General features: G+C 38.1%; 5 protein-coding genes across 19 annotated transcripts; 2 read left to right on the top strand and 3 right to left on the bottom strand.

Annotated features, from left to right (window-relative positions):
• Positions 1–31: 31 nt before the first annotated feature.
• On the bottom strand, positions 32–4,049 carry LOC137737164 (mitogen-activated protein kinase 12). 7 transcript variants are annotated; one of them, XM_068476557.2, is made up of 11 exons: positions 3,491–4,049; positions 2,442–2,850; positions 2,223–2,350; positions 2,041–2,100; positions 1,698–1,847; positions 1,455–1,610; positions 1,231–1,368; positions 1,047–1,120; positions 826–927; positions 607–721; positions 32–367 (listed from the first exon to the last, which is right to left on the bottom strand). In XM_068476557.2, exons 1-11 carry the CDS (start codon positions 3,716–3,718, stop codon positions 317–319), a joined length of 1,611 nt encoding a protein of 536 aa, XP_068332658.2. In that variant the 5' UTR covers positions 3,719–4,049; the 3' UTR covers positions 32–316. The 7 variants fall into 7 exon arrangements, with proteins under 7 accessions (XP_068332658.2, XP_068332656.2, XP_088538677.1 ...); XM_068476555.2 differs by having other exon boundaries at positions 463–721; positions 3,491–3,979; XM_088682551.1 differs by having other exon boundaries at positions 2,442–2,847; positions 3,491–3,934.
• Positions 4,050–4,497: 448 nt separating this feature from the next.
• LOC137737163 (uncharacterized) lies at positions 4,498–7,481 on the bottom strand. Its single transcript, XM_068476554.2, has 4 exons — positions 7,182–7,481; positions 6,289–6,732; positions 5,517–6,035; positions 4,498–5,305 (listed from the first exon to the last, which is right to left on the bottom strand). Exons 1-4 carry the CDS (start codon positions 7,404–7,406, stop codon positions 4,673–4,675), a joined length of 1,821 nt encoding a protein of 606 aa, XP_068332655.2. The 5' UTR covers positions 7,407–7,481; the 3' UTR covers positions 4,498–4,672.
• A 1,528-nt stretch (positions 7,482–9,009) lies between these two features.
• Positions 9,010–11,214, bottom strand: LOC137737166 (nudix hydrolase 25). Its single transcript, XM_068476559.2, has 6 exons — positions 11,004–11,214; positions 10,637–10,687; positions 10,270–10,362; positions 10,048–10,142; positions 9,434–9,545; positions 9,010–9,345 (listed from the first exon to the last, which is right to left on the bottom strand). Exons 1-6 carry the CDS (start codon positions 11,067–11,069, stop codon positions 9,241–9,243), a joined length of 522 nt encoding a protein of 173 aa, XP_068332660.1. The 5' UTR covers positions 11,070–11,214; the 3' UTR covers positions 9,010–9,240.
• A 4,759-nt stretch (positions 11,215–15,973) lies between these two features.
• Positions 15,974–24,021, top strand: LOC137737514 (uncharacterized). 9 transcript variants are annotated; one of them, XM_088682970.1, is made up of 25 exons: positions 15,974–16,457; positions 16,840–16,952; positions 17,049–17,170; positions 17,255–17,353; positions 17,426–17,494; positions 17,594–17,728; positions 17,799–17,867; positions 18,339–18,394; positions 18,548–18,707; positions 19,015–19,179; positions 19,321–19,405; positions 19,590–19,823; positions 19,911–20,005; positions 20,138–20,180; positions 20,396–20,553; positions 21,029–21,163; positions 21,267–21,335; positions 21,461–21,604; positions 21,735–21,809; positions 21,895–22,071; positions 22,195–22,335; positions 22,475–22,600; positions 22,735–22,848; positions 23,089–23,205; positions 23,316–24,021. In XM_088682970.1, the coding sequence occupies exons 3-25, from the start codon at positions 17,090–17,092 to the stop codon at positions 23,379–23,381; spliced, it is 2,613 nt and encodes an 870-aa protein (XP_088539096.1). In that variant the 5' UTR covers positions 15,974–16,457; positions 16,840–16,952; positions 17,049–17,089; the 3' UTR covers positions 23,382–24,021. The 9 variants fall into 9 exon arrangements, with proteins under 9 accessions (XP_088539096.1, XP_088539092.1, XP_068333123.2 ...); XM_088682966.1 differs by having other exon boundaries at positions 16,130–16,457; positions 17,044–17,170; positions 19,012–19,179; XM_068477022.2 differs by having other exon boundaries at positions 16,130–16,457; positions 17,044–17,170; positions 19,012–19,179; positions 21,029–21,139.
• Positions 24,022–24,194: 173 nt separating this feature from the next.
• Positions 24,195–27,350, top strand: LOC137737516 (SEC12-like protein 2). The gene is made up of 10 exons (XM_068477027.2): positions 24,195–24,551; positions 24,669–24,763; positions 24,969–25,116; positions 25,266–25,357; positions 25,448–25,547; positions 25,835–25,901; positions 25,999–26,119; positions 26,293–26,409; positions 26,479–26,546; positions 27,030–27,350. Exons 1-10 carry the CDS (start codon positions 24,258–24,260, stop codon positions 27,134–27,136), a joined length of 1,209 nt encoding a protein of 402 aa, XP_068333128.2. The 5' UTR covers positions 24,195–24,257; the 3' UTR covers positions 27,137–27,350.
• Positions 27,351–27,353: the final 3 nt, after the last annotated feature.

Below are 27,353 nucleotides of genomic sequence, written 5' to 3' on the forward strand. Positions count from 1 at the left end.
CAATCAATCAAAGTAATTAACAGCTCTCCGATACCGCAATTGTGAACTTTACTAGCATTCTTCCGGCACATAGGCTTAAGAACAAATCATCATATAGGTTTTACAAATAGTGTCACTGCCAAGTGAGTGGCATCTGCCTTCTGGCCTTAAGAAAACAGAAGAAGATGAAAATAAAATGCAAGTCCACGGTAAAAGACCGTAAATTATCGGGAAAATATGGCAAACAAAATAAATCCATCCCACTTGGTAATGCAGGCTCAATCTTATCAGATATATCAATACCAGTTGTAATGTAGTATGGTGCTGCTGCAATCCTCTACGACAGCACGTTGACCATCTCTTCGTTTCTCCCTGCCATTCGATCTTCCTGCAGAGGTGGACAATGTGCATTTACAAATTTGGATTTCAAAGAAAATCGGGAGGCAGCTACCTAAATATACTGAAAAATCCGGGAACTCTTACCTCGCAGTACTGGCTTTTCATAACCACGCACTTAGAAGCGCTAATGCTATCGCTCCTCCACAGGCTGTGGGGACTATGGTTTCGATTATTAACGCCATTCGGTATGGTTGATCCATTTTGATATATTGGTTCTGGTAATTTTACCTCCTGGGACCCTTGAGGGCTATGAACAGCTGCACGACCCACTGAAGCCGTAGTACTTTTTTTAACGTTACCATTTTGCTCCGCAGCCTCATCCTGCGACATACACACTCGTTCCCTATGGACAATAAAATGGAAAGAAATCAATATTGTGAAGATGATAATGGAACTCGAGTAGAAGTGAAAAAAAAGGAATTCAACGCAATTTGTTCAAAATTTTACCTAGGTAACGAGGCATGCTTCCTTTGAAGCGCAGTGCTTCTTTCACCTTTGCTATAGTGTGCCTCAAGATGCTCGAACTGTCGTCTAAATCGATCAACTCCACTGGTGGACACAAGATGAATTTTCACTATATGTATTCTCATGTAATATGAAATCACAATATAAACATATGCAAGGATGCGCATCATGAACAAGTAGTAGTTTTACGAACAAATGCTGACCTTGGATACATGAAGCCAATATTATCTGAACCTTGAAGGTAATCCTGCAGCATCTTCGGATGATACTCCAAAATCTGAACGATAAGAACATTCGCTATGAGTAGGTGGCGAGGAAAGAAATTACCAACAAGAAGAAGTGAAGGATAATGCCACCAAAGAAAACCATCACTGACAACAGTCATACCTCTCTATAAATTAGCTCTCTCACATCATCTTTTGTCAGTCTACTCCTCTCGAACTCAAACTCGAGCTTTGAAATGGGCTGTCTGGACGGTTCCTGGTCCAAATTTGCCAATCCAACAAAATATGGGTCTGCTAAGGCCTGTAAAGAAAGCAATTACTTTTATCAGGACACAGATACATAAGAAATGAAATTGTGGTAAACAACTGTTCTCATTACAACGTTACCTCTTCAGCAGAAGGGCGATCTCTAGCATCAAAAGCAAGCAAACGCTCAAGCAAACGAAGAGCCAATGGGTCCGCATTTGGGATTTTTTGCGAGAGAGGAACTGGTTTCTTTCTCCTCATGCTACTTAAATATCTTCTGGCCTTTTCATTCCTAATCTGCAGTCATTAAGATGATCCCACAGGAACAAGTTCTTTTAACACTGTCCTAATAAAAAATGACATCAACAAAAAGAGATAACAAACCCTTGCAATAGATTCAGTGGGAGGAGTGCCAAGTAAGTCGGTAATGAGATCCAATTGATGCACAACATTTTTCCCAGGAAACAACGGTTTTCCTGTTAGCATTTCTGCAAATATGCACCCTATGCTCCATATATCAATAGCAGGGGTGTACTGCATATACAAATTACAAAATGCTTAGCCGAAATCTAAAAGGGTTTAGTTTTAGAACAAACTTTGCGAAAATTATCGGAGTTAAAACATTCAGAAAGCCTTGCAGCAAAGAGCATTATACCACTGTCAGCAAATTATTCATTTTATATCACTGCAACCTGAAAATCTCACAACACCATATTTACACACTCACCTTGGAGAAAAAGGAACCACAGAGTTCAGGAGCACGGTACCATCGAGTTGCCACATAATCCTTGGAACAAGCAAAAGGAAAAATACAGCATTAAGAACGAAAAGGAAGCTAAAAAGGCTAATAACTACTACATCAATGGCAACCCACAACTTTTTTTTTTTCTCCATAAGATTTACACATACAGTCCAAAAAATGGTTGATGGAGCGTCATTGCACGCAGCACGAGCGAGCCCAAAGTCACAAATTTTCAGTTTGCAGTCTGCATTAGCAAGTATATTTTTCGGCTTCAAATCTCGATGGAAGACATTTGCTGCAAAAAGAAGAAGACAAAAACATCAGATCCATAGATTATGCGAAAACGAAGGAAATCCCACAGTAGCGCAACAAAATGATCGTCAAACCTGTATGTATATACTTGAGGGCGCGAAGAAGCTGGTACAAGAAAAACTGATAATGCTCGGGAGTGAGATCATCATTCGCCTTAATAACTTGGTGAAGGTCAGATTCCATCAACTCAAACACAACGTATATATCTTTAAATTCTCGCCGGCAAGGGGGTAGCATTATATGCCTGATTTCGACAATATCGGGGTGATGCAGCAGCCGAAGGAGCTTAATTTCGCGCAAAATCCTCGTAGCATCGGAGACATGCTCGAAGACATCGTTGATCTTCTTAATGGCCACTTTCTCACCTGTGTGAGTGTCAACTGCAGATGCAACAACTCCATAGCTACCTTTCCCAATCACTTCCTGGATTTCGTACTGGCTCGCCTCCCCATATTCTGTGAAAAATTCCTTGTCCAGCATCTTCTGAATTCAGAAAAATAAGGCCAGATAGCAAATTATGAGCCAAATTAGAAAAAAAAAAAAAAAGGATTTTACATAAAAAAAAAAAAAAAAAAGGGGAAACTTTGAAGAACCTCGTTGTATTTTAGACAACAATTAAACCACCCAGAAGATAAGATTGCCTGATCCTCTCCGGGAACAAAAAAATACCCAGAAAAGGATATGACAGGTATGAAATGATCAATGATATGAACCCATCAGATGTATGTATGTATGTATGTATATGTGTATGTGTGTGTGTGTGTATCTGTGTGCAGGATACAGCAGTGCAGATTTGAACTTGTCAACAGAAATGTTCTTATGAGCGATCACCCATTAATAATTAATGGAAAAAAAAGTCAAAAAAATTAAAAGTAAAGAAAAAGAAATAGAGAGAGAGTCATGAGGGAAAGAACGAATGGAAGCCGAAAAATATTAAAATTGAGCAAAAGACAAGTTATTGCGACCGACTCAGCTCTGTAATCCCCTAGAAACGCGAACCTTATCTTATCAGAAAACCACGGAGAGAGGAGAGAGAGGGGAGAGAGAGAGAGAGAGAGGAGAGAGAATATATTATGATTTGAGCAACAACTGGGTTACAGTCTGTAATCCTAGTGCGGCTGACCTTATGATAGTCCATAGTGGCGACTCTGTGATTGGTCCTCATCGGCACCTTGATGGGCTTCAATCCACTCATGTCCAGGTCCACCGTGATCACCAACTCCCTCTGCTCCTCATCGGTGCTGGCCGATGACGGCGGTGGCCGTTCGACGGGGTCGTTTGAAGAAACATCACCGTGGTCGGCGGAGGAAGAAGAAGAGAGGCCCTGAAACCAGCGGCGAATGCCCTCCATGTCGAGAGTTGATGAATCTACTGCCCGCGTTTTGCGGAGCTTTTTCTTCCTATGTACTCTGTTTTTTTCCCTGTTTTGATGGCTCGGGAAACGTCCGAGATTTCAAAGACTCTCCATCCGTGTCTGTGTCTTTGTCTACACTTAACCAGCCGTTTGTTTTTTTGGTTTTCCGTTCTATCAATCGGGCGTTTGTAATATTGAAACATTAAATATTATGAGTAACATCGCTGGCTTCCTAGGTTACTAATTAATTACTTTTTCTGTTGGATAAGATGCCGACCACCTATTTGTCTATTTGGGTAACACTTGCTGCCGCGCCACGATTGCACCTTCTGTCGTGGTTTATCTTTCTTTCGATTATAATCAAAACACTTCATTTTCATTTTCTTTTGAACGGATGATGTTTCGTTGTACAAATACGTTAATTATAATTGAAATAAGCAAAGAGGTGTGCCTGTGACAAGATTTTTTTGTGTGCAGAAAACACCACTCGATTTATTATGTGTTATAATACAAATAGTTAGATACTTGAAAATAAAAATTTATCCACTTATTTTATAACATTTGGTACACCGGATCATGTTTCCGGCATGCTGAAAAAAAATTTATGCCCGTGAGGATGGTTATTCTAAAATGATATTTTCACAAAGTTCTACTTTTTAAAATTTTATTGTTATTAATGGGAGAGGGAGGGTTCGAATTTAGAAGGGGATTTTCGAACCTAAACGCATCAATGATAACCCAACAACCTCTTAACTTCACTACGACATTAGTCGATATGCAAAGTCTTTTCTACTGTTATAAATTAACATCAAAAGCTCAATTAGTGGTGATTGTTTCATATCTATTACTGTTTACTAGTGAGATCATCGTGATTCGTGGCACAGAAAACAAGAGCAATACGTAACTACCACTTCCAGGACGCATTTGGAGCAAATTTTCTGTTTTTGGTCCTCACTGCAACTGCTCGATCTCAACATTTTCTGCAACTAATTTTGGTTTACGAGGCCTTCCTCTGCCTCTGCGCTGCGGTTGCTGCTGTGGATGATGGGGTTGAGGAGGCAGAGAAGGCACCCCTCCGCCTTGCTTTGGCTTACGAGGCCTCCCTCTTCCTCGGCCCCTTGGTGGCTGCTCATTTTGATCATGTTCAGGTACCGATGCCCTAGTGCTTACATCCACATTGTTTTTAGCTTTAGGAGGCCTGCCTCGACGCTTTGGTGGCTGCTCCTCATGATGACTTTCAAGAACAAGGGGTACCCATTGCCAAGAACTTTCCGAATCTTTTCTTGGTTTACGAGGCTTTCCTCTACGTCCCTTTACCTGTCCTTGCAGTGGTGGTTTCTGTTGCTGACCATCAGGAGCCAAGGGTCCCTTTGATTGAGTCTTCGGGTTTTCATCACCATGGCATTCCAATATCTTACTTCCAACCTCATAATTTTGCCCTTGGACTACATCTCCAATCTCTCTGATTTTTACTGGTTGTGGATGACAGTGATTTTCGATGTCTTCAACCTCTTGAGCTTGTGGTTCGTTTTGCTCATAGGTCTCCCCACTTTGCACTTCTCCATCCAACTCTATGCCTGCCCTCTGCATTGTCAAACAGAAACCATACACAAACAGAAAGTCACGAAAGGTTTTCGTTTTTCTTGGTAGTTTCAATATTTCTCTTTTAGTTGAGTGAGCCTACTACCTTCCAATTCCATACAGTATCACCAATAAAATACATTTACCAGATAAGCAAAGTAAATATGAATATAATAGAAACCAAATGCGGAGAACGAAAAGTCACAGGCCGTACCTCAAAATCAAATTGTTCCTCAATCATTTGCATTAGCTTCATTTCCGATTCACATTGGTTTTCAGTCACTCCAAAATGCTCTTGCTTTTCTTCATTACGTCTTCCCACCACAATGCTTTTTCCAAAACCTTCATTTTGCTCCCCTTCCTCCCTACCTCCATCCTCATTTCTGCCCTGTCTACCCAGTACCCTTCCCGGCCCCCTTTTGCTCCTGCACTCTCTGTCCTCCACGCCCCCATCACCACCATCCTTAACCACAACATCGTACCTCTCACCTTCCAAACTTATGCCCAATATCTTAGTTCCGACTTTAACATTTTGAGCTTGTGGTTCGCTTTGCTTATATATCTTCCCACTTTGCTCTTCTTTTCTATGATGATTTTCTTTGATCACTTCAGCTTCAATATGTTCTTTTACCGTTTCATTTTTAACCACTTCTCCATGGTTATATTTCGGTTCGACAAATGCCACTATTCCTTCTTCACTCAAACCCCCTTCATCCAACTCCTTGCTGACCATCTGCACTGTCAAACAGAAATTACACACACACAAACACACAGAATGTTGCCAGCAGCAAAAAAAAGAACGATAGTGCTAATGATGAAAAGAACCTGAAAATCAACGGAAAGTAAAAAACAAGATCCAACAAGAAAATATCAAGTGAAGATGCAATAATGGTGATACGTGAACAGCATTGCTCAACAAAATTCAAGCCAAACAAAAGATTACCAGATAAGCAGTTAAAAATGTAATCAAATTGTCCTCCACTCACTTGCATTTGCTTTGTTTCTGGTTCACATTGGTCTTCAGTCACTCCAAAATACTCTTGCTTTTCCCCCGCGTCACCTTTATCTTTTAGCTGCATCTCTGCAATGCTTTCTCCAAACACTTTTTTCTGCGCCTCTTCCTCCCTACCTCCATCCTCAATTCCTTGCCGTCTACCCTGTACTCTTCCTTTCCCCTCCCGCCTTTTGCTATGGCACTCCCTGTCCTCCACATTCCCATCATCATCTTCATCATCCTGATTCGCAACATTGTACCTCCCACATTTCAAACTCACAACCACGCCACTCTCACAAAGATTCCTCAAATGATGCCTCAAAAAACCTTCATGTGCCACTGGTAAATCCTTGTATTCCCTTTTGATAAACTCCGATATGCCCCCTTCACTCGCCCCACCATCCTCATTCAACGCCTTTATTGCCCTCTGAATCATCTACATTAAAAAAGAAACACAAAGCAAACAAACGAGGTCATAAAAATCACACCACACACAAAAAGAGGGGAAAAAAAGGCTCTACTCACTTCTACGTCGTAAAAGGACTTTTGGGCTAAGCAGTTAGGATTTTTGATAAATATTGTCAGCATGTTTACGGTAAAAGAACTTCTAGCAAAAGCCCCTTTGAGCAAAAATGCTTCCTTCCCTTCAGGACAAACAAAAAAGCTTCTAACTACCTTCGGTCGTATAAGCACTTTCTAAGCCAGGTGATTTTCCAGAAAGCAATTAAATTCTTTACAATCACTTCGACACTTCCAGTAAAGTTCTTATGAGCAGATGAGTTGCTTACAAAAACAGTCCCAACAGTAAAAGCACTTTTAAAATGTACTGAATGAAGTGAAACAAGAAATTAAACAACTTTGATGTGTTATTAAAGTGAATTTTACCGAGGCATAAGGAGGGTGATTCGGAATGTGGAATGCCGGGATGAGCAGCCGGAGGCCGCGCTCGATGTTGGACTTGAGGCGGTAGGAGTCGATGGGTTTGGAGGGTTCGGAAGCGGCAATGCGGGCCAAAACGGCGTCGCTGAGCCTGCGCCTGAAGTGTTTTAGCCTATGGTCATCGGCGTTTCGAAGACGATGAAGGAGCGGGTCGGGTTTTAGGGTTGCCATTTTTTGGGGTTTGAGAATTGAGAGCGGGTGGAGAGTGGAGACACACTTTGTATATACTGTGAGATCGTTCGTACTCTGATTAAATGTTGAAAAGTATATCAGTCAACTTTGTGTAACAATGTATCAGTCAACTTTTTGTTTAAGCTTTAATTAGAATTGCTTCTCTTCTTCTGTTTTTTTTTTCCTTCTTCTTCTCAGTATTAGAATTTTCAGGGATTTGGATCCTCTTGGGATCCTGATAATCAAGATACAAGGACTGTTCATCAAAGATCATACGGTTATAATTAAATATTTTTTACGTAAAACGAGATTATTTTATTTTTAAAAATATAAAAATCATTTAATTGTGACCGCACGATCTTTGATGAACGGTTCTTCTGTCTTGATCCCCGAGATCCCCAAGGAGGAGATCCGGAGAGGATCCAAATCCAATTTTCAGAGGCTTTGAGCATGATTATGGATGTTCGGCAAGTACAGTCATGAGAATGCTAATCCATATTCATGCGTTTGAAATTTTAATGGGAATATTTTTGTGCACCCTTCTTATTTATTCGTTTTTTGAGCTGTCGGTAGATAAATATAAATTTGAAAAACTTAAATTTATTCAACCATGATAAATAAAATGGTGAGCATCACCACCACTTTAGACTTTGTCCTGGCTTATAAGGCTACTTGGCCCAAATCTAAGGTCATCTCCAACTGACCCGGCCAAAGGGTCATGGGGCTAAAAATAGCTTAAAATGACACGAAAACCGTCTCCTACCAAGGGTTAAGCCAAAGAACTTGTGGGCCCAACCAGGCCCAAACCCCCAAATCAGGCCAGAGAGCTGGCCATTTCCAACTAGGCCTCTAGTGCCATAATGTCAAGCTTGACATTTTGCTAGCCCTCAACTCCAGACTGTCAAGCTTGACATTTTGCCAACCCTCTAGCTCAGCCTATTTGAATGTTAACGGCTATCTGGCGTCAGGTTACTGTTGGAATTTGAATTTTTTTTTTGGACGAATTAAAAAAAAAAAAAATCCAATTTTTTTTCCTATAAATACCTACACCATTCTTACAACATTGAAAGCTGAAGATAAGAAGTGTCGCGTAGATAAGAATCCTATCTAAAATTTGCACAACCAATTACATCTCGACATGTGACACTCAAAATCCTATCCGAAAAATTATTAAGATTACATAAACATAAAAAATCTGGAGAGTTCCTCACTTTAGCGACAAGTGTCATTCGAAATCCTATCAAAAAAATTATTGAGATTATATAAAGATAAGAAATCCAAAAGCTTATTCATTTTGCAACAAGTGGAACTCAAAATATGTCTGCAAACCTTATTTTAATAAGATAATTTAATTTAATTAAAATAATAAATTATATTTGGTCTATGATCCTTTGGCCCACTCGGTTGAAGATGGTATAAAATATGACCTAGCAAGGTTCATGAAGATGGTATAAAATATGACCTAGCAAGGTTCATGAAGATGGTATAAAATATGACCTAGCAAGGTTCATTAAAATATAATTTCTTACATGATTATAAGGCTAAATGGAGCCTTCTGGCCCTCCTTGTGTTGGAGATGGCCTAATGGCTCGATTCTTTCGAATGGAACTGAAATCTCTCATATTTTTGCATTCTGATGCTGTATGCAATCACCATGCCAGGCAAAAGCATTTGAAGCAACGAGTAATTCCACATAGAATTTTATTGATCTAAGTTACAACAACCCAAACATAAATCTAATTACCAAGTTATCTCCTTATCATTTACAAAAAGCAGGAGCCCTACTTGATCCAAATCCATTGAGGACATAACTGCACAAGCACACCCATGGCGTTCACCATTTTGTCGATTTACATTTCGCAGATAAACTACTTCCGTCAAAGTAGGACTGGAAGGTCTTCATCACTTCCTCGTACGTTGGCCTCTTGTAGTCCACTGCCTGTAATCATCAAACAACCCATATTTGATCATGTCCGTGAAACATTATTGGAAAAGTAATTGAGTAGAACGATGGTTTTTCATCGTACCTGCTCGATAACTTCTTCAGGGGTAGCCCATTTCCACTCTGCAAATTCTGGATCAGCTGCCCCATTAGCTAAGTTGATCTCGCTCTCATTTTTGGTGAACCTCATAAGAAACCTGTCAATTGCACTAACTCGTTGTTAGGAAGCGGAAACTTTTGCGTCCTTATTTCCATCCATTCAGATACTCGTCCATACAGATTTGTAGCAACACATGAAGCACATTCTAACAACTGAAAGATTACATCAAGCAAGTTCATATTTTAACCGAGAGAGGAGCATGATGACTGAACATTTACGTGGTTAGCAAGCTCAGTATCGAAATTTATCAGTCATCGCAACAAATACAAAGGTATTTCATGTACCAGAGTCACTATTACACATGCCAAGTATTCATAGGAACGCATCTGCAGTAAATTACTAGCAAAATGTTTCTCGACAGATACTTTGAGAATGCAACAATACATATCTGGTGACTAACGAGGAAATAATCCTAGTATATCGATCAGACACGTTCAGACAGACAGGAAATAGAAGTTTTGGAAAACAAGTTGCAAAGCTTAAAATTCATGTTGTTTCAAGTTCGTCAAGTGTGTGCATGTGAAGGAATAAGGACATGCCATTTTTGTGCTTGCCCGTGCCATTCACCTCCCCATAGACGATTAACTTTGGTCTTCACGGCAGGTGGGAAGTCATAAGTTAGCCAATTCGGAACCTGTCAATATGCAGCCTCGTTAATCACAAGCGTGCAAAATTGACTGCAACATCAAGCTGCTCACCCAGCATAGTTATAAAACTCAGCCTAATTCTTCAGTTATGAACTCTAACCAAGCTATACAAACCTCAGCAATAATTTCAGCAGACTCTATCCCTGTCTCTTCTCGTAATTCCCTAATAGCTGCGTTTTTGGGTTCTTCGCCATCTTCGATACCCCCCTGAGAAATGAGGATCCAAAAACAATTCACTTATCAATGTAAAGTATAAATTAACCATAAACCCTATGTGCTTAAAGAATAATCATCTTCAAGTTTCGACATTGGTTAAGAAGCGCCGGAGTCCATGGTTTGATTCCCCCCCCCCCCCCCCCTCCTCCTCCTCCTCCTCCTCCCAATATCGTTTGTACATCAACAAAAGAATATTGGTCATATATGAAGCTCTATCATGGTTGAAAAAGAAAGAGATCCATTGAGTGCGGTTAGTGGTTACTACCTGAGGCATCTGCCATGCACCCGGAACATTTAATCTTGATCCAACGAAAATCTGCAGTAAAATCGTCACCCGTTAAAATTTCCTCCCTCAAATATGTTTACTTCAAAATTTACAACCGCTCTTCTTCATCAAAAGATGTTTAAACAAAGAGATATTTTAAACTACTCTATTCTACAGCGGTGATTCAAACTCATATGCAACAACAAGAACAACGGATTTGATTTACTGGGTGTTAACATGGTAACAACATTAGATCAAATCTAACCCATAAACATACAAGACCCCACCAAAGAGTCGAAGAATAATTAAGTGGGTAATTAATTAAGTTAATTAAAGAGATTAAGAAGGGAAAAGAAGATTCGGGTACCAGATTATCGGAGTTAATGAGGCAAACGCCAACGTTGGGACGATAACCAGGCGGCAGATCGTCCATTTTCCTCTGCTTCTTCTTCTTCCTTCTCTCTGCTCTGCGAATGATTGACCCTCAGAAAATCAGAAGCCCAATCCCAAGAAATAAAAAATAGTGGGGGTTTGGGTTTGTGGGAATTAGTGACGCTGGCCGTGACAAAATGATGAATCAGACTCTTTATCTTGCGCACCTCTCAAAAGCAACTTATATGAAATAAATTCACAACAATCATGTAATAATATTATGTCTTAATTTAATAATACATTAAGAAAAATTTAAAAATATATTAGATAAAAAACCCACGTGGGTTGTTCTCCACTTTTTTTCTCGAAAGATTTTTAATTGTGATCGAAACACAAAATGATATACCATATATCGTTATATAAATAATAAAATATATGCGTTGAAAAATTAATAACATAAAATTTTTCTCCCAATCAAGCGTACTCTTCTACGTAACTCCCCTCACTTTCTTGCCATGATGGGCGTCTCACATGCATACAGTGTCTTTTTCTTTTGTGTCTTAATATTTCTCATGAAATAAATAAGTTTGAAAAAAATTATGAAGTTTGACAACCAAGAATTCACATACGTCGACATGCAATCTAATATTTTATAGGAAGCTTTGCATATAAATACAAGTAGTTTAAATTATTTCAAAGATATACAAAAGTTTAAAATTTCAACAAAACCTAGTTAAAAAACAAACAAACTAAAATTTGAAAATTTCACACATGTCTATAATAGACTTATTATTTAACCAAGCCAAAACTACAAATGATGCATTTATAAACTTCAAATTGATTTTAGATTCATAAAGATTAATTTATGCATTTCTTTAATATTAGTTTCACAATTCATGTTCTTCTGCAAGATCAATTTCACCAGTCATGCCTCTTTGCAAGATCATTTTTATAGTAAGATCAATTTCAAAATTCTAGCACTTTTGCAATATCAATTTCAAAAATCCATCACTTCTACAAGATGAGTTTCAAAATTTTAGCACTTTTGCCATATCAGTTTAAAAATGTATGCATCCAACTAAAAAAAAATCAAACACTTAAAAAAAATATTATAAAATTAAAAAATCTCAATTGTTCTCATAAAAGAAAAAGAAACATTCATAAATCTAAGAAACAATACAAAGAAGAGGAGGAAGGAGAGAAGTACGAATAAGAAGTAGGAGAGAGGTAGGAAGAAGAACGAGGATGAGGGAGAGGTAGGAAGAAGAAGGAGAGAGAGAGAGAGAGAGAGAGAGAAGTAATGAAGACAAAAAGAAGTTAGAGAAGAATGAGGAGAAAGAGACCCATGTTTCAAACATAGAGACGTAAAATTATAAATGCAAAGATAATTAAAAAAAACAACCGTGACATCATGCCACATTCCTCTTTAATATAACTAAAAAACTTTGTCTTTCCCTAAAATATAGTCTTATAATTTGATTCTATGTGTAATTTCTTCTATTTTATATACGCTAAATTACTGTAACCATTTTAGTATATTTTGTATCACTTTTGTCCTTGTAGATCAATTTTGTTTATTACTCACCCAATTCATTAAGTTGGATGAGTAATGTGAAACAAAATATTTTACAAGGACTGAAATGAAATCGTGGCGAACTTCAAAGATGATTACTGCAATTTGACGTTTTAGTTGTTTGAATTTACAATAAATTTTGGAAAAAATGGGTAGAGCTCATGGTAGGGAGTTGAGGGCGCGCACATAGGAACATGCCTTTGGTGGTCGAATGTGGCGCGTGATGGTGACATGGGACTGAAAGTCAATGACCGAACATGCGCATAGAAAAAGATGAGCGTAAAAAGAGGCAGCGCTAAAAGACAAAGAGCCAATATAATAAAAGTGGCGAGAAAGGCCGTTGACTTTGGGTACCTGAGAGTCAGAAAGTGCATCTCTACTTTTTTTCTTTTTTTTTTTTGGAAACTTTACATCTCTACTTTACATATCATCATTGTTACATTTCCGTCGTTATCCTCTTGTCGACCATAAAAAAAAAAATTTACATGGAACGTGTATATTATATTTTACATTCTCCATCATTAAGTTTCTTGACACTTAGCACTGTATATTGGATTTAGAATGTCACGAAAAAATAAATTCGTTTTATGCAAGTTGATCGTATTTTGTACGTTTAGATAATAACTAGAGTAAGACGAGTTTATTATCACTAGCAGATAATACATACTTTGTGTGTGTGAACAATTTATCTTAATAAATACATATTTTTTTTAATATTACATAATTATTGTTTTGTTCTTTTTATGTAAATATTGTGTATCAAAAGTGAGGGTAAAATTGGAAAAATAAGTAAAAAAAAAAGGTAAAATAGGAAAAATATGGATATGATTGTCATTTTGTCAATATGTACAAAATTACTATTTTGCCCTCCTCATGTCAATATTGTGTATTAAAAAGTGAGAGCAAAATTGGAAAAAAATGGGGAAAAAAATTGACAATGGCTCTTCTCTTAATAATAGCATAGATTATAACGTCATGAGCTACCAACACAAATGATGTATAAGACTATTTTCACATGGGTTTTATTAATGACGGTTTAAAAACTCTCAACACATGACCTTGATAAGTGACCTGATATTTTACCGTGGCGATAAACTCTTGTAACTAAAGTCCCTCATGTGCGTATAGGGGGTAATGCTAGGGAAACCAAATTTAGAGATTAAATTTGCAAACTAAATGACGTATCACCAATAAGAATATACATGTTTATCAACGTGTAAACAATAAGCCAATCATGAACTTCCATATCGTTTAATTTTCAAAACTTTATTTATAAATTTAGTCTCTGTAACATTACTTGCGTATAAGACATATTACCCAAATTGTCTAGAATAACATGTTTTGGACTATAAATACATCGCTTGAATAGAAAAGAGATCCATAGTTGTGAATACATGTCAAGTCACCATGACAAAAAGCTTTTAATTTAATCTACGACTTATAACATGGATATGACTGGACTTTCCTTATTGGATGCTGAAATAGTATTCGGGCCGGCTCATTTGGGACTGGACTTTCCTCATCTGTTTTTGGGTTCTCATCTATGTGGCCTTTGGGCTCTTGTAGTTTTAAATCTCTAGTTTTTCTTTTCATGTACTTAGAATTTTTTTAAAATGAATTGGTTTACGTGCCAACATTCTTTATCCTGAAAAGGAATCATTTCCGGATCCTTTACACTAAATTCATCAAATCAATTAATTCGGATATTTGAAATTTGATTAAACGGCTAAAAACAGAAGATTCTTTTAAAAGTTATAATAATTTTAGCCGTTGGATCAAATTTCAAGGATTCAGATTGATTGATTGAGTGAATTTGGTGGAAAGGATCCGGATCCCTTTCCCCTTATCCTTGTCAATCATATGAATTTAACTTCCATTATATTCGAACGAGGAAAATAAATTTAGAAATTTTAATGAAATTTCTAAATTTACATGTTTTCTTGTTTAGATTCATAACATAGGAATTTCGAATTTTCGCGTGGAAAAAAAATTTGGAATTTGAGACTTTTAATTCTTAAGTTTAAATTTCATGTAAACATGTCTAATTTCCAAATTTTCATGAGTGAGAGTTAAAAAAAAAAAAAATTCCGTATTCAAATTCCATTATTCTATTAAGTTAATTAAACAAGAAAATTTACAAATTCTAAAAAATAAAATTTCATCATTTATATTTCTCTCATTTTGAATTTTTTTAGTAATCTTAGGGGAGTAGTGTCACATCCCGGCCCGGGCGAGACCACTTCCCCGGCCCGCTCCACCACCGTAGCACGATATTGTCCGCTTTGGGCCCCGACCACGCCCCCACGGTTTTGTTTTTGGGAACTCATGAGCAATTTCCCAGTGGGTCACCTATCATGGGATTGCTCTAGCCCCCTTCTCGCTTAACTTTGGAGTTTCTACGGAACCCGAAGCCAGTGAGCTCCCAAAAGGCCTCGTGCTAGGTAGGGATGAGAATATACATATAAGGATCACTCCCCTGGGCGATGTAGGATGTTACAATCCACCCTCCTTAGGGGCCCGACGTCCTCGTCGGCACACACGCGACCAGGGTTAGGCTCTGATACCAAATTGGTCCGCCCTAGGCGGGGATGTGACAATTTGGTATCAGAGCCAATCCCTGGCCAGAAATGTGCCGACGAGGACGTCGGGGCCCTAAGGGGGTGGATTGTGACATCCCACATCGCCCAGGGGTGTGATCCTTAAATGTATATTCCCATCCCTACCTAGCACGAGGCCTTTTGGGAGCTCACTGGCTTCAGGTTCCGTAGGAACTCCGAAATTAAGCGAGTAGCGCACAAGAGCAATCCCAGGATGGGTGGCCCATTGGGAAGTTCTCGTGTGAGTTCCCAGAAACAAAACCGTGAGGGCGTGGTCGGGGCCCAAAGCGGACAATATCGTGCTAACTAAGATTTTAAAGGATTTCAAAGTATTTTAAAAGTGATAAAGTTGATAAGATTTAAAAGGATTAGAGACTTTTACAAAATTCATATGGATTTTTAAAGAATTTGAATGGATTGTGGTGGAAAGATTTGAAATCCTAGGAGGTGAGGTTATATTCTTTTTAGTCTTGGTTATATATACTTTTGGTTCTCAAATCCCACAAAATCCACAACTTATTGAAATCCTCTAAAATCTTAATTTTTTTAATACACTTAGATTTGGATGAATTTTAAAATCCTTTTAAAATCTTTTAATCGACTACATCTAGATTTTAAAGGATTATAAAATCCTTTAATTGACTACACCTGGATTTGAATGGATTATAAAATCCTTTAAAATCTTTTAATTGATTATACTAAAATTTTAAAGTCTTCTCAAATCCGAATTTGGCTTAAATTTCCTCGTCCAAATATGCTGTTAAATAATATCTAACAAGTGGAATGGCTTCATTTGCTATATCAAGGATGATTGATTGAGTTGGATAAAGATCGTTACAATAGCTTAAACCAAGAGTTAAAAAAGAGCGTTTGAATCTCGCTGCCGACAACCTCGTTCCGGTTGGTAAATTTTGTTAAATTAAACGTTAAACTAACCAAAATTCCAACACAAAGAGATGAAACAGAAACAAGGCGGGACGAGGAAAAGAATAATAAAAGATTCTCTGTCTTTAATTGGAGCAAAAGTTTCCTCTCTAGCAAACAATCTGGGAACAAAAAAAAAGAAAAGAAAAGATTAGGTGCAGAGCTCGAATTGGTTGGGGATTTGCGATTTCTCCAGCGAATCCTCCACTTCCAGGACTTCATCTTCTTCGTCGAGACCCCAGAAATGGACGAGGACGTCGTACAGCGAGTCTTCCAAGAAGGAGGCCGCGACTACTTTCAGCAGCAACCCTCCACTTCCTCTTCCTCAATTCTCCAATCGCTTCCTCTCCATGTGGTATGGCAGTTCACCTAGCACTTGGCTTCTTTGTGCTTTGCTTCGCAGTTCAGCATTTTTCCTTTTTTTTTTTTTTGCTTGTAATTTTGAATTGTTGGAGTGATTTTTTGCGTTGAAATTTTGGGTTTTCATGGAATTGGGATTCGTGTTTTGGAGCCGTAATTTTTGTTTCTACTGGTTAGGTGAGATTTTGGGCTTGTTTGGGTTCTCATTTGCTGCTTGCGGGTTCAATTCTTTAGGTTGTAGGAAATGAGAATTCTAGGAACTGACCTAAATCTCGAAATCGGGTTAAGATGCCATTACATATATACATTACTTGAACCTATTCATTTCTGATATTATATGAGATGCCCTAATTACTGCTGTTGTTGAGATGGTGCAGTCTTTCGATCACGGATATTATTTGCTAGTAAAGTCTATCCAAGAACTTAGAGAGAAAAAAGAGGGCATTGTAACAGTTGGCATTGGTGGTCCAAGTGGTTCTGGTAAAACAAGGTTTGTATAGAGTTTTATGTAGGGAAAAAAGCATTCCTTCTCGTGTTTGTCGTGGTGTTAATTTTTATTTCCATCTTAATGTTTCCTGAAGCTTAGCAGAAAAGGTGGCATCTGTTATTGGTTGCACTGTTGTGTCAATGGAGAACTATCGTGATGGATTTGATGAAGGGAATGATCTGGGTTCAATAGATTTTGATATGCTGGTCAGAAATCTTGAGGTTTGCATCCACTTCTTTATGGCAATGTTCACATTACTTGATTATGTCTGTGAACTTAATAAGACAAGCGTACGCTGAAAACAGGATTTGACAAAGGGTGGGGATACATTGATTCCAGTATTTGACTATCAACAAAAGAAACGTGTTGGTTCAAAAACAATAAAGAGTGCTTCATCTGGCGTGGTAAGTTTGTTTGGCCCTCAACCTGTATGATTTTCCTTTATTGCTAGGTTCTTATCCTCCCCTTGTCTGCAGGTAATAGTTGATGGTACCTATGCTTTGCATGCAAAGCTTCGCTCTTTGCTAGATATTCGAGTTGCAGTGGTAAAATCTTCTTAATCCTATTTGGTTGGGTTGGGGCTTCTAGAATATCAGTTAACAGAAAATTGACATGACATTTAATATGTGTTTTTGGTATATCAGGTTGGTGGTGTTCATTTTAGCCTTCTGTCCAAAGTTCGATATGATATCGGAGATTCTTGTTCACTGGATTATCTTATTGACAGCATTTTCCCATTGTTCAGGAAGCACATTGAACCAGACCTTCATCATGCACAGGTTGGTCTTTGACTGATCTTACCTTTGAAATTTCACTGTTAATTCTCAATATATAGCATTTATTTTGCAGATTAGGATTAACAACAGCTTTGTCTCATCATTTAGGGAGGCAATCTACAAGCTGAAATGCCGGAGTGAGGTCTGTATGTGCCTTAAATAATTTATTTCAATGGATATTGGGCCATTTAAATTTCTCTTTTGGCTATATGATTGGGTGATCTGATTAAAGCCTGAAAAGACCCACCTTTCAGTGTTTAACATTTTTTGTATTATCTTAACTCCTTGACGACATTAACTTGCTTAGAGAAAATGGCTTTTTTACCGGCCCACTTTTTTATCTTTTTGTTTGAGAAATAAACTGGCCCAATATTTTTAAGATGAATGCATATAGTGGAATCAAGTGAGTTTTTACTATGATACAGCCTATCAAATCATTTTAACTGTAATGTGTATGCGTGTGGGCAATAGTGTTGTCAATTACAGTGTTGTTTTTCCTTTAGCTTTTAGTGGTGCTCCATCATATTTCTGGAAACTTTAGTTTGAGATAGGGTGTTATTCATCACCCTCATGCTTTCATCAATAGGACTTACATTTCACATTTTCGTTACAGGCAGCAGAGGGGCATTTTGCTTATCCCTTTCAAGGAGGTGAACCTCAAATAGATAAGTGAGTCTGGGACTCTAGTGGATGATTGTTATATATATATATCTTGTCTATTTCTTTTGATGTTATAGAACTAAAGAAAAATAAATTGTTTTTATTCCTAAATTTTTGAATTCTACTGCAACTGAAGCTTTTGCTCAATTTATTTTCCTTCAGTTTTATTGAGATGTATCTTAGGCCTCCTTCGGCGAGTGAAGAAGCACGGATAAATGATTGGATCAAGGTGCGTCAATCGGGTATAAGATATTATCTGTCACTGGGGGATCAGAGGATTGTTGACAAAAATTTCATTATCAGGCCAAAAGCTGAGTTTGAGGTAAGAAGTGTTTTCATAGGTTTCGACTATAGTATAGACACTAGATAATACACAAAGCCACTGATCATCGGGATATACTTTAGGTTGGTTCCTCATCTATCTACATTCTGTTTTAGGGTTTATGGTTCTTATGCAAGCTTTCTGGTCAGTGACGAGCAAATAATAGGGTTGTTCTTTGGGGATTTTAGATGAGATGTCTGTTTATATGTGAAATTTTGTAAAGGCTGACTCCTTGCGTAATAGTACTGTAAAATTTCTAGATGTTTAATAACTCTTATCTGTTTGCTCCTTTTAACATTGAAAGCAGGTTGGAAGGATGACCCTGGGCGGGTTACTGGCTTTGGGATATGTTGTGGTTGTGAGTTACAAACGAGCATCAAAATCAGTCGATAATGGCAATGTTTCCTTGTCACTTGAAACCATTGATACCCTTGGTGAGACCTTCATGGTGCTGAGGGGCACAAATAGAAAAGTATGAACTTTGTATTTTTACTATAGTCGTTATAGCATTTTTTTGGTTTTGAAATGTAGGAAATATAGATTCTGGAACCTGAGATATTGGCTTGTCATTTGTTAACAACTAAACGTTCATTTGTTTCTTACTCTTGTGCAGACGGTTGGAACTGAAGCATTGAAGATGGGTATCACTGAGCCTTGGATCACTAAATCATATCTAGAAATGATTCTTGAGAGCAAGGGTCGGAAGCTAGAAATAGCTCATCTTTTCATCGTTTTAATTCCAAGTTATTTTTGTATTTTTGGTCTTGAACCACACCTTTGGTGTTTAAACTAATTATTTCACTAAGACACGAGGGTTTGTATTGTTATTTATCTCTCTCTCTGCTGTGTATGTAACGTAGATCATGTTTGTTCATGATGCAGGTGTACCTCGCCTTAATACACCACCCCTTTTGCCAAATACATCTATGGCCAGTAATCAGGACAAAACAATTGTTGCACCAAGACCAATTCGCGTTCCTCCAAACCTTGTTACTCGGCTTGAGGATCTATCTCAGCCATGGACTAGATCTCCAACAAAATCTAAGATGGAACCTATATTAGCAACATGGCATTTCATCTCATCTGATCCTTCCCAAGCCGAAAGCTCAACCATAGGTAAGATACTTTGACTTAGAGATATATATCTTTCTTGGATGTGTTACATCTCTTTGTGTTTCGACTTCTCTCATGAAGCAACCACAGATCCATCCTCTTTCAGGGATACCATGCAACTTGCTCCAATGCCTGACTCGTATGACTTGGATCGAGGATTGCTTCTTGCTGTGCAAGCAATACAGGTAAGGAGTGAAGTGAATAACGAATTGTCTGAGAGATTTCCATGATGAAAACTCAAAAGTGTATAAAAAAGACAAAACTTAGTAGTATGTTTTTGTTGGATTGTACCTTCATACATTATTCATCTTTTGCAGGCATTGTTGGAGAATAAGGGGTTTCCAGTTATAGTTGGAATTGGTAATACAGGCTTTATCTACTCTCACCGTCTCTCCTTTTTGTGTTTTTGCTTGTCACCGGTGTACCATTGTTCATGTTATGCTATTCCATTCTGTAAACAGAATAATACAGTCCTAATTCATTTCAAGAACTGTTATTTCTCAGAACCTTTTACCATTCCAACTTGATTGAGCTTGAAGTACATCCTTATGTTGTCGCTGGTGTTGTCCTTCTAGGAGGTCCAAGTGGTTCTGGAAAAACTAGTTTGGCTCATAAATTGGCAAACATAGTAGGATGTGAAGTTGTTTCGCTTGAAAGCTATTATAAATCTGAACAAGTTAAGGATTTCAAGTATGATGACTTCAGCTCACTCGATATGTCTTTGCTTTCAAAAGTAAGGTTTGATGACTGGATATTTTTTTACTAGTTCTGTATTCTCTTTTTAGTACAACTCTGGGCCATATGGGAAGGCCAGTCAGATGATTGGTATAATTGTGCTAAGACAATAAATTGTTACCTCATGAAGAAACAGAAAGCATGCCTTGTTTTATATTAGTTTCTTCCATATGCCCATTATGTTTATGTTTTTTGAGTTACCATGCAAAGTTCATCCCTTAGTAAGCCCTTAAGGTTGTTGAAGCCGTGACGGTCATATTTCCCTAATTTGTTTTTCCAGTTGCCAAATAACTGCCAATTTGATGGCTTATCCTTTTGAACTTTGCTGAATCACATCTTAACTTACAACTTATGATGACAACAATGAAAATATGATTTCATTGACTTCAAAATGCACAGCGCCAAATTTAGATATACTGTGTGCGCCTGGCTTTCTTGTTGCAGTACTTAGTAGTCTTACATTACCATTGCAGAACATTGATGATATAAGGAATGGTCAAAGGACAAAAGTACCTGTATTTGATTTGGAAACTGGTGCTCGGAGTGGCTCTAAGGAACTTGAAGTTTCTGAAGACTGTGGAGTGGTCAGTTATCATACAGGCTTGACAGTACTCCCAGAATTTTGGCTTGTTCCATTGGGATAATATTTTATTGTTCTGTGTTTTCTTTTAAACAAATCTATTAGTTTATACTTTGTATTTTCTTTAACAGATTATTTTTGAAGGAGTTTATGCTTTGCATCCAGATATCCGAAAATCACTTGACTTTTGGATTGCTGTTGTAAGTATAACCCCCACTGTACCGTTAGAGCTTTGATATCTATGTATTCATTGGGTTTCTAAGTCAGTTTGAGCTGTTTATGAGAAAGACTGACCAGGAACTATCCATTGTTGTTTTTTGGTTAGGTTGGAGGTGTTCATTCACACCTCATTTCTAGAGTTCAAAGGGATAAAAGTAGAGTGGGGTGTTTTATGTCCCAGAAAGAGATCATGATGACGGTGTTTCCAATGTTCCAGCAGTTCATTGAACCCCATCTTGTTCATGCACACGTTAGGACTTTAACCTTATTAGAAAAGTAGTTCAATTGTCACCATGTGAAAGAACTTCTTTTACTGCTGATATTTGGTTGCAACTTTCGAGGGCTAAATCTGGTGTTTGTTTCTCCTTATCTTAATGCAGCTCAAAATTCGTAATGACTTTGATCCAGTGCTTTCCCCTGAGAGCTCATTGTTTGTATTGAAGAGTAACAAGCAAGTACGGGAATCATCTTGCTTCTGTCTTGATCCATAAAATTTGTTTTGCACCTAACATACTCTTAACTTTTTCCATTTACTTACAGGTGGCATACCAAGATATTTTAAAGATACTGGATCCTTCAAAGTTCTGCAGCTCCGTGCAGAATTTCATTGATATGTACTTAAAGCTTCCTGGACTTCCCACTAATGGGCAGTTAACAGAGGGTGACTGCATTAGGGTCAGAATATGTGAGGGCAGATTTGCATTGCTGATACGGGAGGTTTGTAATGTGTCCTATATATAGTTTGCTCTTTTTGTTAATAAATAAAGTGTTTTTGCTTTCCACCTACGGTATACACTTAATTCTTCTATTTTTCTTTTTCCCGAATTTGGTTTGGTTTAGCCTATAAGAGAAGGAAACTTCATCATCCAACCTAAAGTGGATTTTGATATTAGCATTAGCACAGTTGCGGGGCTTCTTAACCTTGGGTATCAAGCCGTAGCTTATATTGAAGCATCTGCATCTATCTACCAAGATGGAAAGGTCAGATCAAATTCTATGAGATTTATCTGGTTTTTTTTTTTTTACATGTATACTTTCTGGATAGTACTTTGTTTGTGGTTGTAACATGTATATTTTTAGTTGGTGTTTAATTTAGAATTGGTTCTGATTGCCCCTTTAGATTTTGGTTGAGGTCGATCATCTACAAGATGCCCCAAACCCGTACTTGCAAATCAAGGGGGTTGATAAAGATGCTGTAGCAGCTGCAGCGTCAATGCTTAAACTGGATGATTCATATACTACGAAGGTTTTTGCCTTTACTTACACTGCAAAGTTTCTGTTCTTGCATGGTTTCGAATTCAGAATTCTGGATGAAACTTTTCTCCTTTTTCAGATTTGGTTAAATTTCATCTGACTTGGTAGTTGGCTTGTTTGTTGTAGAGCTATCTTCAAATAGTTCTGGAAAGATTGCCAGCATTGGGAAGAGGCTCAGGTGGAATTCACACTCAGCAAGCCGCAAGGTTGCAGGAACTTGTGGAATTGATTCAATCTCAGGTATTTTGCTATCTAGTTAATGGATGGCATCCCATTTAATTTTGGAATTTAGTTGAGAAAACTGTCACAACAAATACGGTTGATGTAACAACTGATGTCAAATGGTAGAAAAAAACCCGCATGAATTGTGCTGACTTTTATGGACTTGGCAGGCATTGCGAATGAGAAATTATGGCATAAGCCAACGAGAGAAACTCAATTCTTATAATTTTGCATTTCTAATGTTGGTGTAATGAACAGGGCAGCAGTTCAGCTTCTGAATCCTCACCAATCAGGGAAGTTTCTCCGGTTGAAGGAGTTATCGAAGACATGCAGTCAAGGATTAGAAGACTTGAGCGGTGGCATACAATCAATACGGTGCTTCCAATACCTTATTCCACACAAAGTTCAGCTGGAACTACTATTTGTCCATCTGTTGGATAAATAGGTGTTACTTGTGCTCATCCTTTCGTGTGCTTCTGTGACAGGTACTGTGGACATTTTTAATGTCTGCGCTCGTTGGTTACACACTCTACGAAAGGAAGCGTCAATGATGTCGTTTTGTTTTCTGTTTTGCGTTGCAAGAAAGGGATTTTCGTCTCGCACTGATCATATCATCTTTACTGCGGCTGCCACAGAGAGCCCCTCCATCTCCTTTTGTGGGTTCAAATCAATTGCCGAATACCCGAGTCTGAACAGTAACTTCCTAACTACGGTTTCAGTTTACCTGGTTTTCGGAACTAGGATCGGTTTAAGTCGCAATGAATCAATGTATTGAGTGATCCTTTCTCCGGGAATACTCTGATGAAGATGAAAATTACAGGCGGAGAATACACATCCATACTTTTTGTGGCTAAATTTGTGTCCAGATTATTGATGGGCGGCCCCATTTACTCTGGCAGACGGACTTGTTCTGATTGCAAAGAAAGAGCCTTCGCGCTTTGTCTTGAACCCACAGCCAAATTTGACTACCGAATGTGAAATTAATTAGTGAAGATTGGAGGAGGACGTTCTGAGTTGAAATCTCATAAACGATGGTCAAGTTGATATCAACTCGTTGATGTATATATTGGTTATAACTCGTTGATGTATATATTGGTTATAACGGATGTGCATTTCCGAGTATAACATTGTCATTTCAAAATGAAAGTTGTAACGATAGTTCTTCATTTATATACGTAACAATTTTACACATGTGCAGAAGTAAATTATCAAAAATATTTGTTCATATCTCAAAATGTAGGACGTAAGAATGCTATTTTTGAAAAAGGATATCCTAATTTAAGTTCTGGATTAATTTATTTTTTCATCAAATCTAAATAATTTTTTGTTGGGAAAATATAAATTTAAAAAAGGGAGCTTATTTATATATTATTCAGTTTGACCGTCTTTTCTCAGACAAAGATCTGATCCGAAGATCCCAAGTGCCAATGGACACTCCCAATAACTACCAGAAGTACGGCGTCCCTTTCTACGCCGCCGCTTGGCTTCCGGGCCTCGGCAAATCTAAACGACCGGACCAGGAAGACGACGCCGGCGACGACAAAAAGGAAACCGAGACTCAGACGCATAAGACAGAGACCCAGACTGAACTAGCCCAATTCGATTCCAGCCAAAACCACGTCGTTTTCTCCGGCGGTGGCGGGGAGGGCCGCAGCGGCGTCCCAAACGCCATCCTTATTGCCCAATTCGATCCCGCCTCCATTTCTCTCTCCAATCAGCCGGTAATACTTCAATCCCCAATCCCACCCTACCAGTTTTTGCATATATGTGGTGTGGTGTGGTGTTGCATAGATTTGCCTGGCTGCGTGTAATTGGGTGTTTGGTGTTTGATTTTTCAGGTGGCTAAGCTCAACACTGGCTCTGCTTTGCCGTATAGAATGGCGGTTCACCCCGCCGGTAGCGGCCTTGTTTGCTCTTTCCCCGATAGTTGCAGGTCTTTTTTGTTCAACTTTCCCATCTATCTGTCATACTGAAAGCACAAGATTCAATCTTTTACTGATTTGATTTATCTTTATTTACCAATTCATTTGGCTTGAAACAAGTGAAACCCAACTCAGATTTACTATTTTTTCTATGATTATATCTTCAGGTTCTTGACCTGTAGGATGCTATAAGAGCATATATATTTTCTTGTGCAGATGGTTTGAATTGGAGGAAGAAAGGGATGAAGTGCCTAAACTGGCATTGAGGCAGTCTGGGAGAGTGCTGGAGCAATTGCAAGATGTTGGACAACAGTTAGCTTTGGCGTTTGACAGAGACGGTTCCATGCTTGCTGCTGGAGGCGAGGTATGGACCATCCTTCACCTTTTATTTTTTGGATTCAATTGCATTTGTCGAAATTTATTAGTATCTTACAGTTTTATTTTCTAGATTGTTTTTAGACGTGACATTGGATAGCATACCGTATGATAATGCTCTCCTTTGGTGCAGCACAGGATGGCAAGTTAAGGGTTTTCAAGTGGCCTAGCATGGAAATTATTCTCGATGAAGCTAAAGCTCATCCTACAATGAAGCAATTAGATTTCAGGTCGGCAGTATTGGCAACGTTGAAAAACTTACTTTGTGTGTCTTTTATTTTTAAAGTCGTTGCTGATGATCTGGCTTGGTTATCTTGCAGCCCTGATGGGAAATTTCTCGTCTCCTTAGGAGATAGAGGCCCTGGTAGGGTGTGGGATGTAACTTCATCTACTGTTGTAGCTTCTCTACCAGCGGAAAAGGTTAGCAATATCTGAAATTCTTTCCTAAATAAAAATATTTGATTTCCAACTTTATGTGGATGGAAATTATCTTCGACTTTGTAGATTGACTTGGGTGCTTGTATTGTATTTAGTTGTATGCTTATTGAACACCGACTAAAAAATACATCGAGCCTCTGACACCTATATCTCTGCATTGTTGCGAATCATTAACCTACATGTCTGTTGTTACCACTTGGTCATTAAATATGAATTAGAGGTTCCTCATGCTTTTCTTTTAATATAACCAATGAGTATAATAAATGCAGGATGAGGTTTTTTGCGGATGCAGATTTTCTGTAATTGATGATGGGAGTCATATTTTATATGTTGCAGGTAGATAAAAAATAATTCATCTGTTTTCTCGATAACTGCCATCGCTCTACCTTTGCATGAGTTAATTATTTTTATCTGTACCTTTTGTATAATATAGATAAATCGGGAAGCATTGTAACATGGAACACGACCACTTGGAAGAGGATTGGATCAAAGATCATTAGTAGAGACATTATTTCCGCCTTTGATGTTTCAGCTGATGGAAAACTCCTTGGATGGTAAAATTTATATTAGAAGCTTACCGTTAACATTTTTGGAGATGCTTTTCATATAGCGCAATGTGTCAAATGAGACTGCATGTCATGTCGTTTGAGATCATCAGTTTAACAGTACTTGCATTGATTTTCTGGATAAAGGAGAAAATTAACACGTTTGATCGATGAAAATGCAGTGGGACAGCTGGTGGAGATCTTGTGATGGTAAATCCAACCAGAATGCGGATTCATAAAGTGGTTAAGAAAGCGCACATGGGCTTGGTAACTGCATTGAGTTTCTCTCATGATTCAAGGTAAACGTCTCAACTCTATGTTTCTTCTACCCCTTGAACTGTTAGTAAAGTGTGTGGTTTTAAATACAGAGCTTTGGCTTCGGCATCCATGGATTCAAGTGCAAGGGTGTCCACACTTGAGGAGGAGAAGAAAAATGGTAAGTGCCTACCATGATTTTTAGTTGGATGATTCAATCACATGTCGTCACTTTTCTTCGAAATTGTGGAATTGCTATTTACAACCTGGTAGAATCATCATGGTAGAAGAAAGCCTAACCAATATTTGGAGCCCGTTCCGGTTGTTCATGGCTCTGGTGGTATAAGCAACTAAATTCCAACTCACTTTATCCTTTTTGCTATCTAGGAACTTAGAAATTAAAACACCAACTCGGTATGAATAAATGCAAAGTTGAAACAATAACCAATTCTGATTTCAACCATACAACATTAGGACGGTAACAGGATGATTAGGATCACCAGTGCTGAACTTTCTGAATTGTGAAATTTTGAGTCCATTATTTCTACCCGAAAATGCCTAAACTTCTTTTGTTTGTATGGCGGGACGAGTATCAAGTCCCTTAACGTCGTTACATGTTGAGTTCATTAAGAATGAGACATATTTCTCTTTGGTTTGGTTGCAGGAGGAGTGTTGAGCTTATGGGTCATCATACTCATCATCCTGGTCGCCATTGCTGCATATTTCCAGAAGAATCCTGACAAGTTGCCTTCGGCATTGAAAGGATTTTAAGTTTGCAGAAAACAGCTTCATGGTTGTGATAAATATGAGGCAAACTAATGAAAATGGTTTGAAAACTTTAAGTTTTAATGATAAAGATAAAATAAAGGATAAAGTGAATAGTACTAGGATTGACTTTTTAGTGTAAAAATGTGGTTTTTCGTTAAGTTGAACATTACGGGAGCTTTTCGTTCAAGTTTTCATAAATATGATAGAGAATTTTGTCTTT

This window comes from Pyrus communis, chromosome 13, assembly GCF_041283825.1.
Source record: "Pyrus communis isolate YQ-2024b chromosome 13, ASM4128382v1, whole genome shotgun sequence".
NCBI lineage: Eukaryota > Viridiplantae > Streptophyta > Magnoliopsida > Rosales > Rosaceae > Pyrus > Pyrus communis.

What these genes read in the sequence shown, in the direction of transcription:
- LOC137737164 (XM_068476555.2), bottom strand. Translation starts at nt 3,718, where the DNA reads ATGGAGGGCATTCGCCGCTGGTTTCAGGGCCTCTCTTCTTCTTCCTCC. An exon ending in CCACTATGGACTATCATAAG is followed by an intron (nt 2,851 to 3,490) that starts GTCAGCCGCACT and finishes TTCTGAATTCAG; the next exon opens with AAGATGCTGGACAAGGAATT. An exon ending in ATCGCCCTTCTGCTGAAGAG is followed by an intron (nt 1,369 to 1,454) that starts GTAACGTTGTAA and finishes CTTTCTTTACAG; the next exon opens with GCCTTAGCAGACCCATATTT.
- LOC137737163 (XM_068476554.2), bottom strand. Translation starts at nt 7,406, where the DNA reads ATGGCAACCCTAAAACCCGACCCGCTCCTTCATCGTCTTCGAAACGCC. An exon ending in ATCACCCTCCTTATGCCTCG is followed by an intron (nt 6,733 to 7,181) that starts GTAAAATTCACT and finishes TTTTTAATGTAG; the next exon opens with ATGATTCAGAGGGCAATAAA. An exon ending in CAGAAACAAAGCAAATGCAA is followed by an intron (nt 6,036 to 6,288) that starts GTGAGTGGAGGA and finishes TTGACAGTGCAG; the next exon opens with ATGGTCAGCAAGGAGTTGGA.
- LOC137737166 (XM_068476559.2), bottom strand. Translation starts at nt 11,069, where the DNA reads ATGGACGATCTGCCGCCTGGTTATCGTCCCAACGTTGGCGTTTGCCTC. An exon ending in TCATTAACTCCGATAATCTG is followed by an intron (nt 10,688 to 11,003) that starts GTACCCGAATCT and finishes ATTTTACTGCAG; the next exon opens with ATTTTCGTTGGATCAAGATT. An exon ending in GTGCATGGCAGATGCCTCAG is followed by an intron (nt 10,363 to 10,636) that starts GTAGTAACCACT and finishes CTCATTTCTCAG; the next exon opens with GGGGGTATCGAAGATGGCGA.
- LOC137737514 (XM_088682966.1), top strand. Translation starts at nt 16,347, where the DNA reads ATGGACGAGGACGTCGTACAGCGAGTCTTCCAAGAAGGAGGCCGCGAC. An exon ending in CAGACCTTCATCATGCACAG is followed by an intron (nt 17,729 to 17,798) that starts GTTGGTCTTTGA and finishes TTTATTTTGCAG; the next exon opens with ATTAGGATTAACAACAGCTT. An exon ending in AGCCGAAAGCTCAACCATAG is followed by an intron (nt 19,824 to 19,910) that starts GTAAGATACTTT and finishes AAGCAACCACAG; the next exon opens with ATCCATCCTCTTTCAGGGAT.
- LOC137737516 (XM_068477027.2), top strand. Translation starts at nt 24,258, where the DNA reads ATGGACACTCCCAATAACTACCAGAAGTACGGCGTCCCTTTCTACGCC. An exon ending in GATGGAAAACTCCTTGGATG is followed by an intron (nt 26,120 to 26,292) that starts GTAAAATTTATA and finishes ATGAAAATGCAG; the next exon opens with TGGGACAGCTGGTGGAGATC. An exon ending in TGAGGAGGAGAAGAAAAATG is followed by an intron (nt 26,547 to 27,029) that starts GTAAGTGCCTAC and finishes GTTTGGTTGCAG; the next exon opens with GAGGAGTGTTGAGCTTATGG.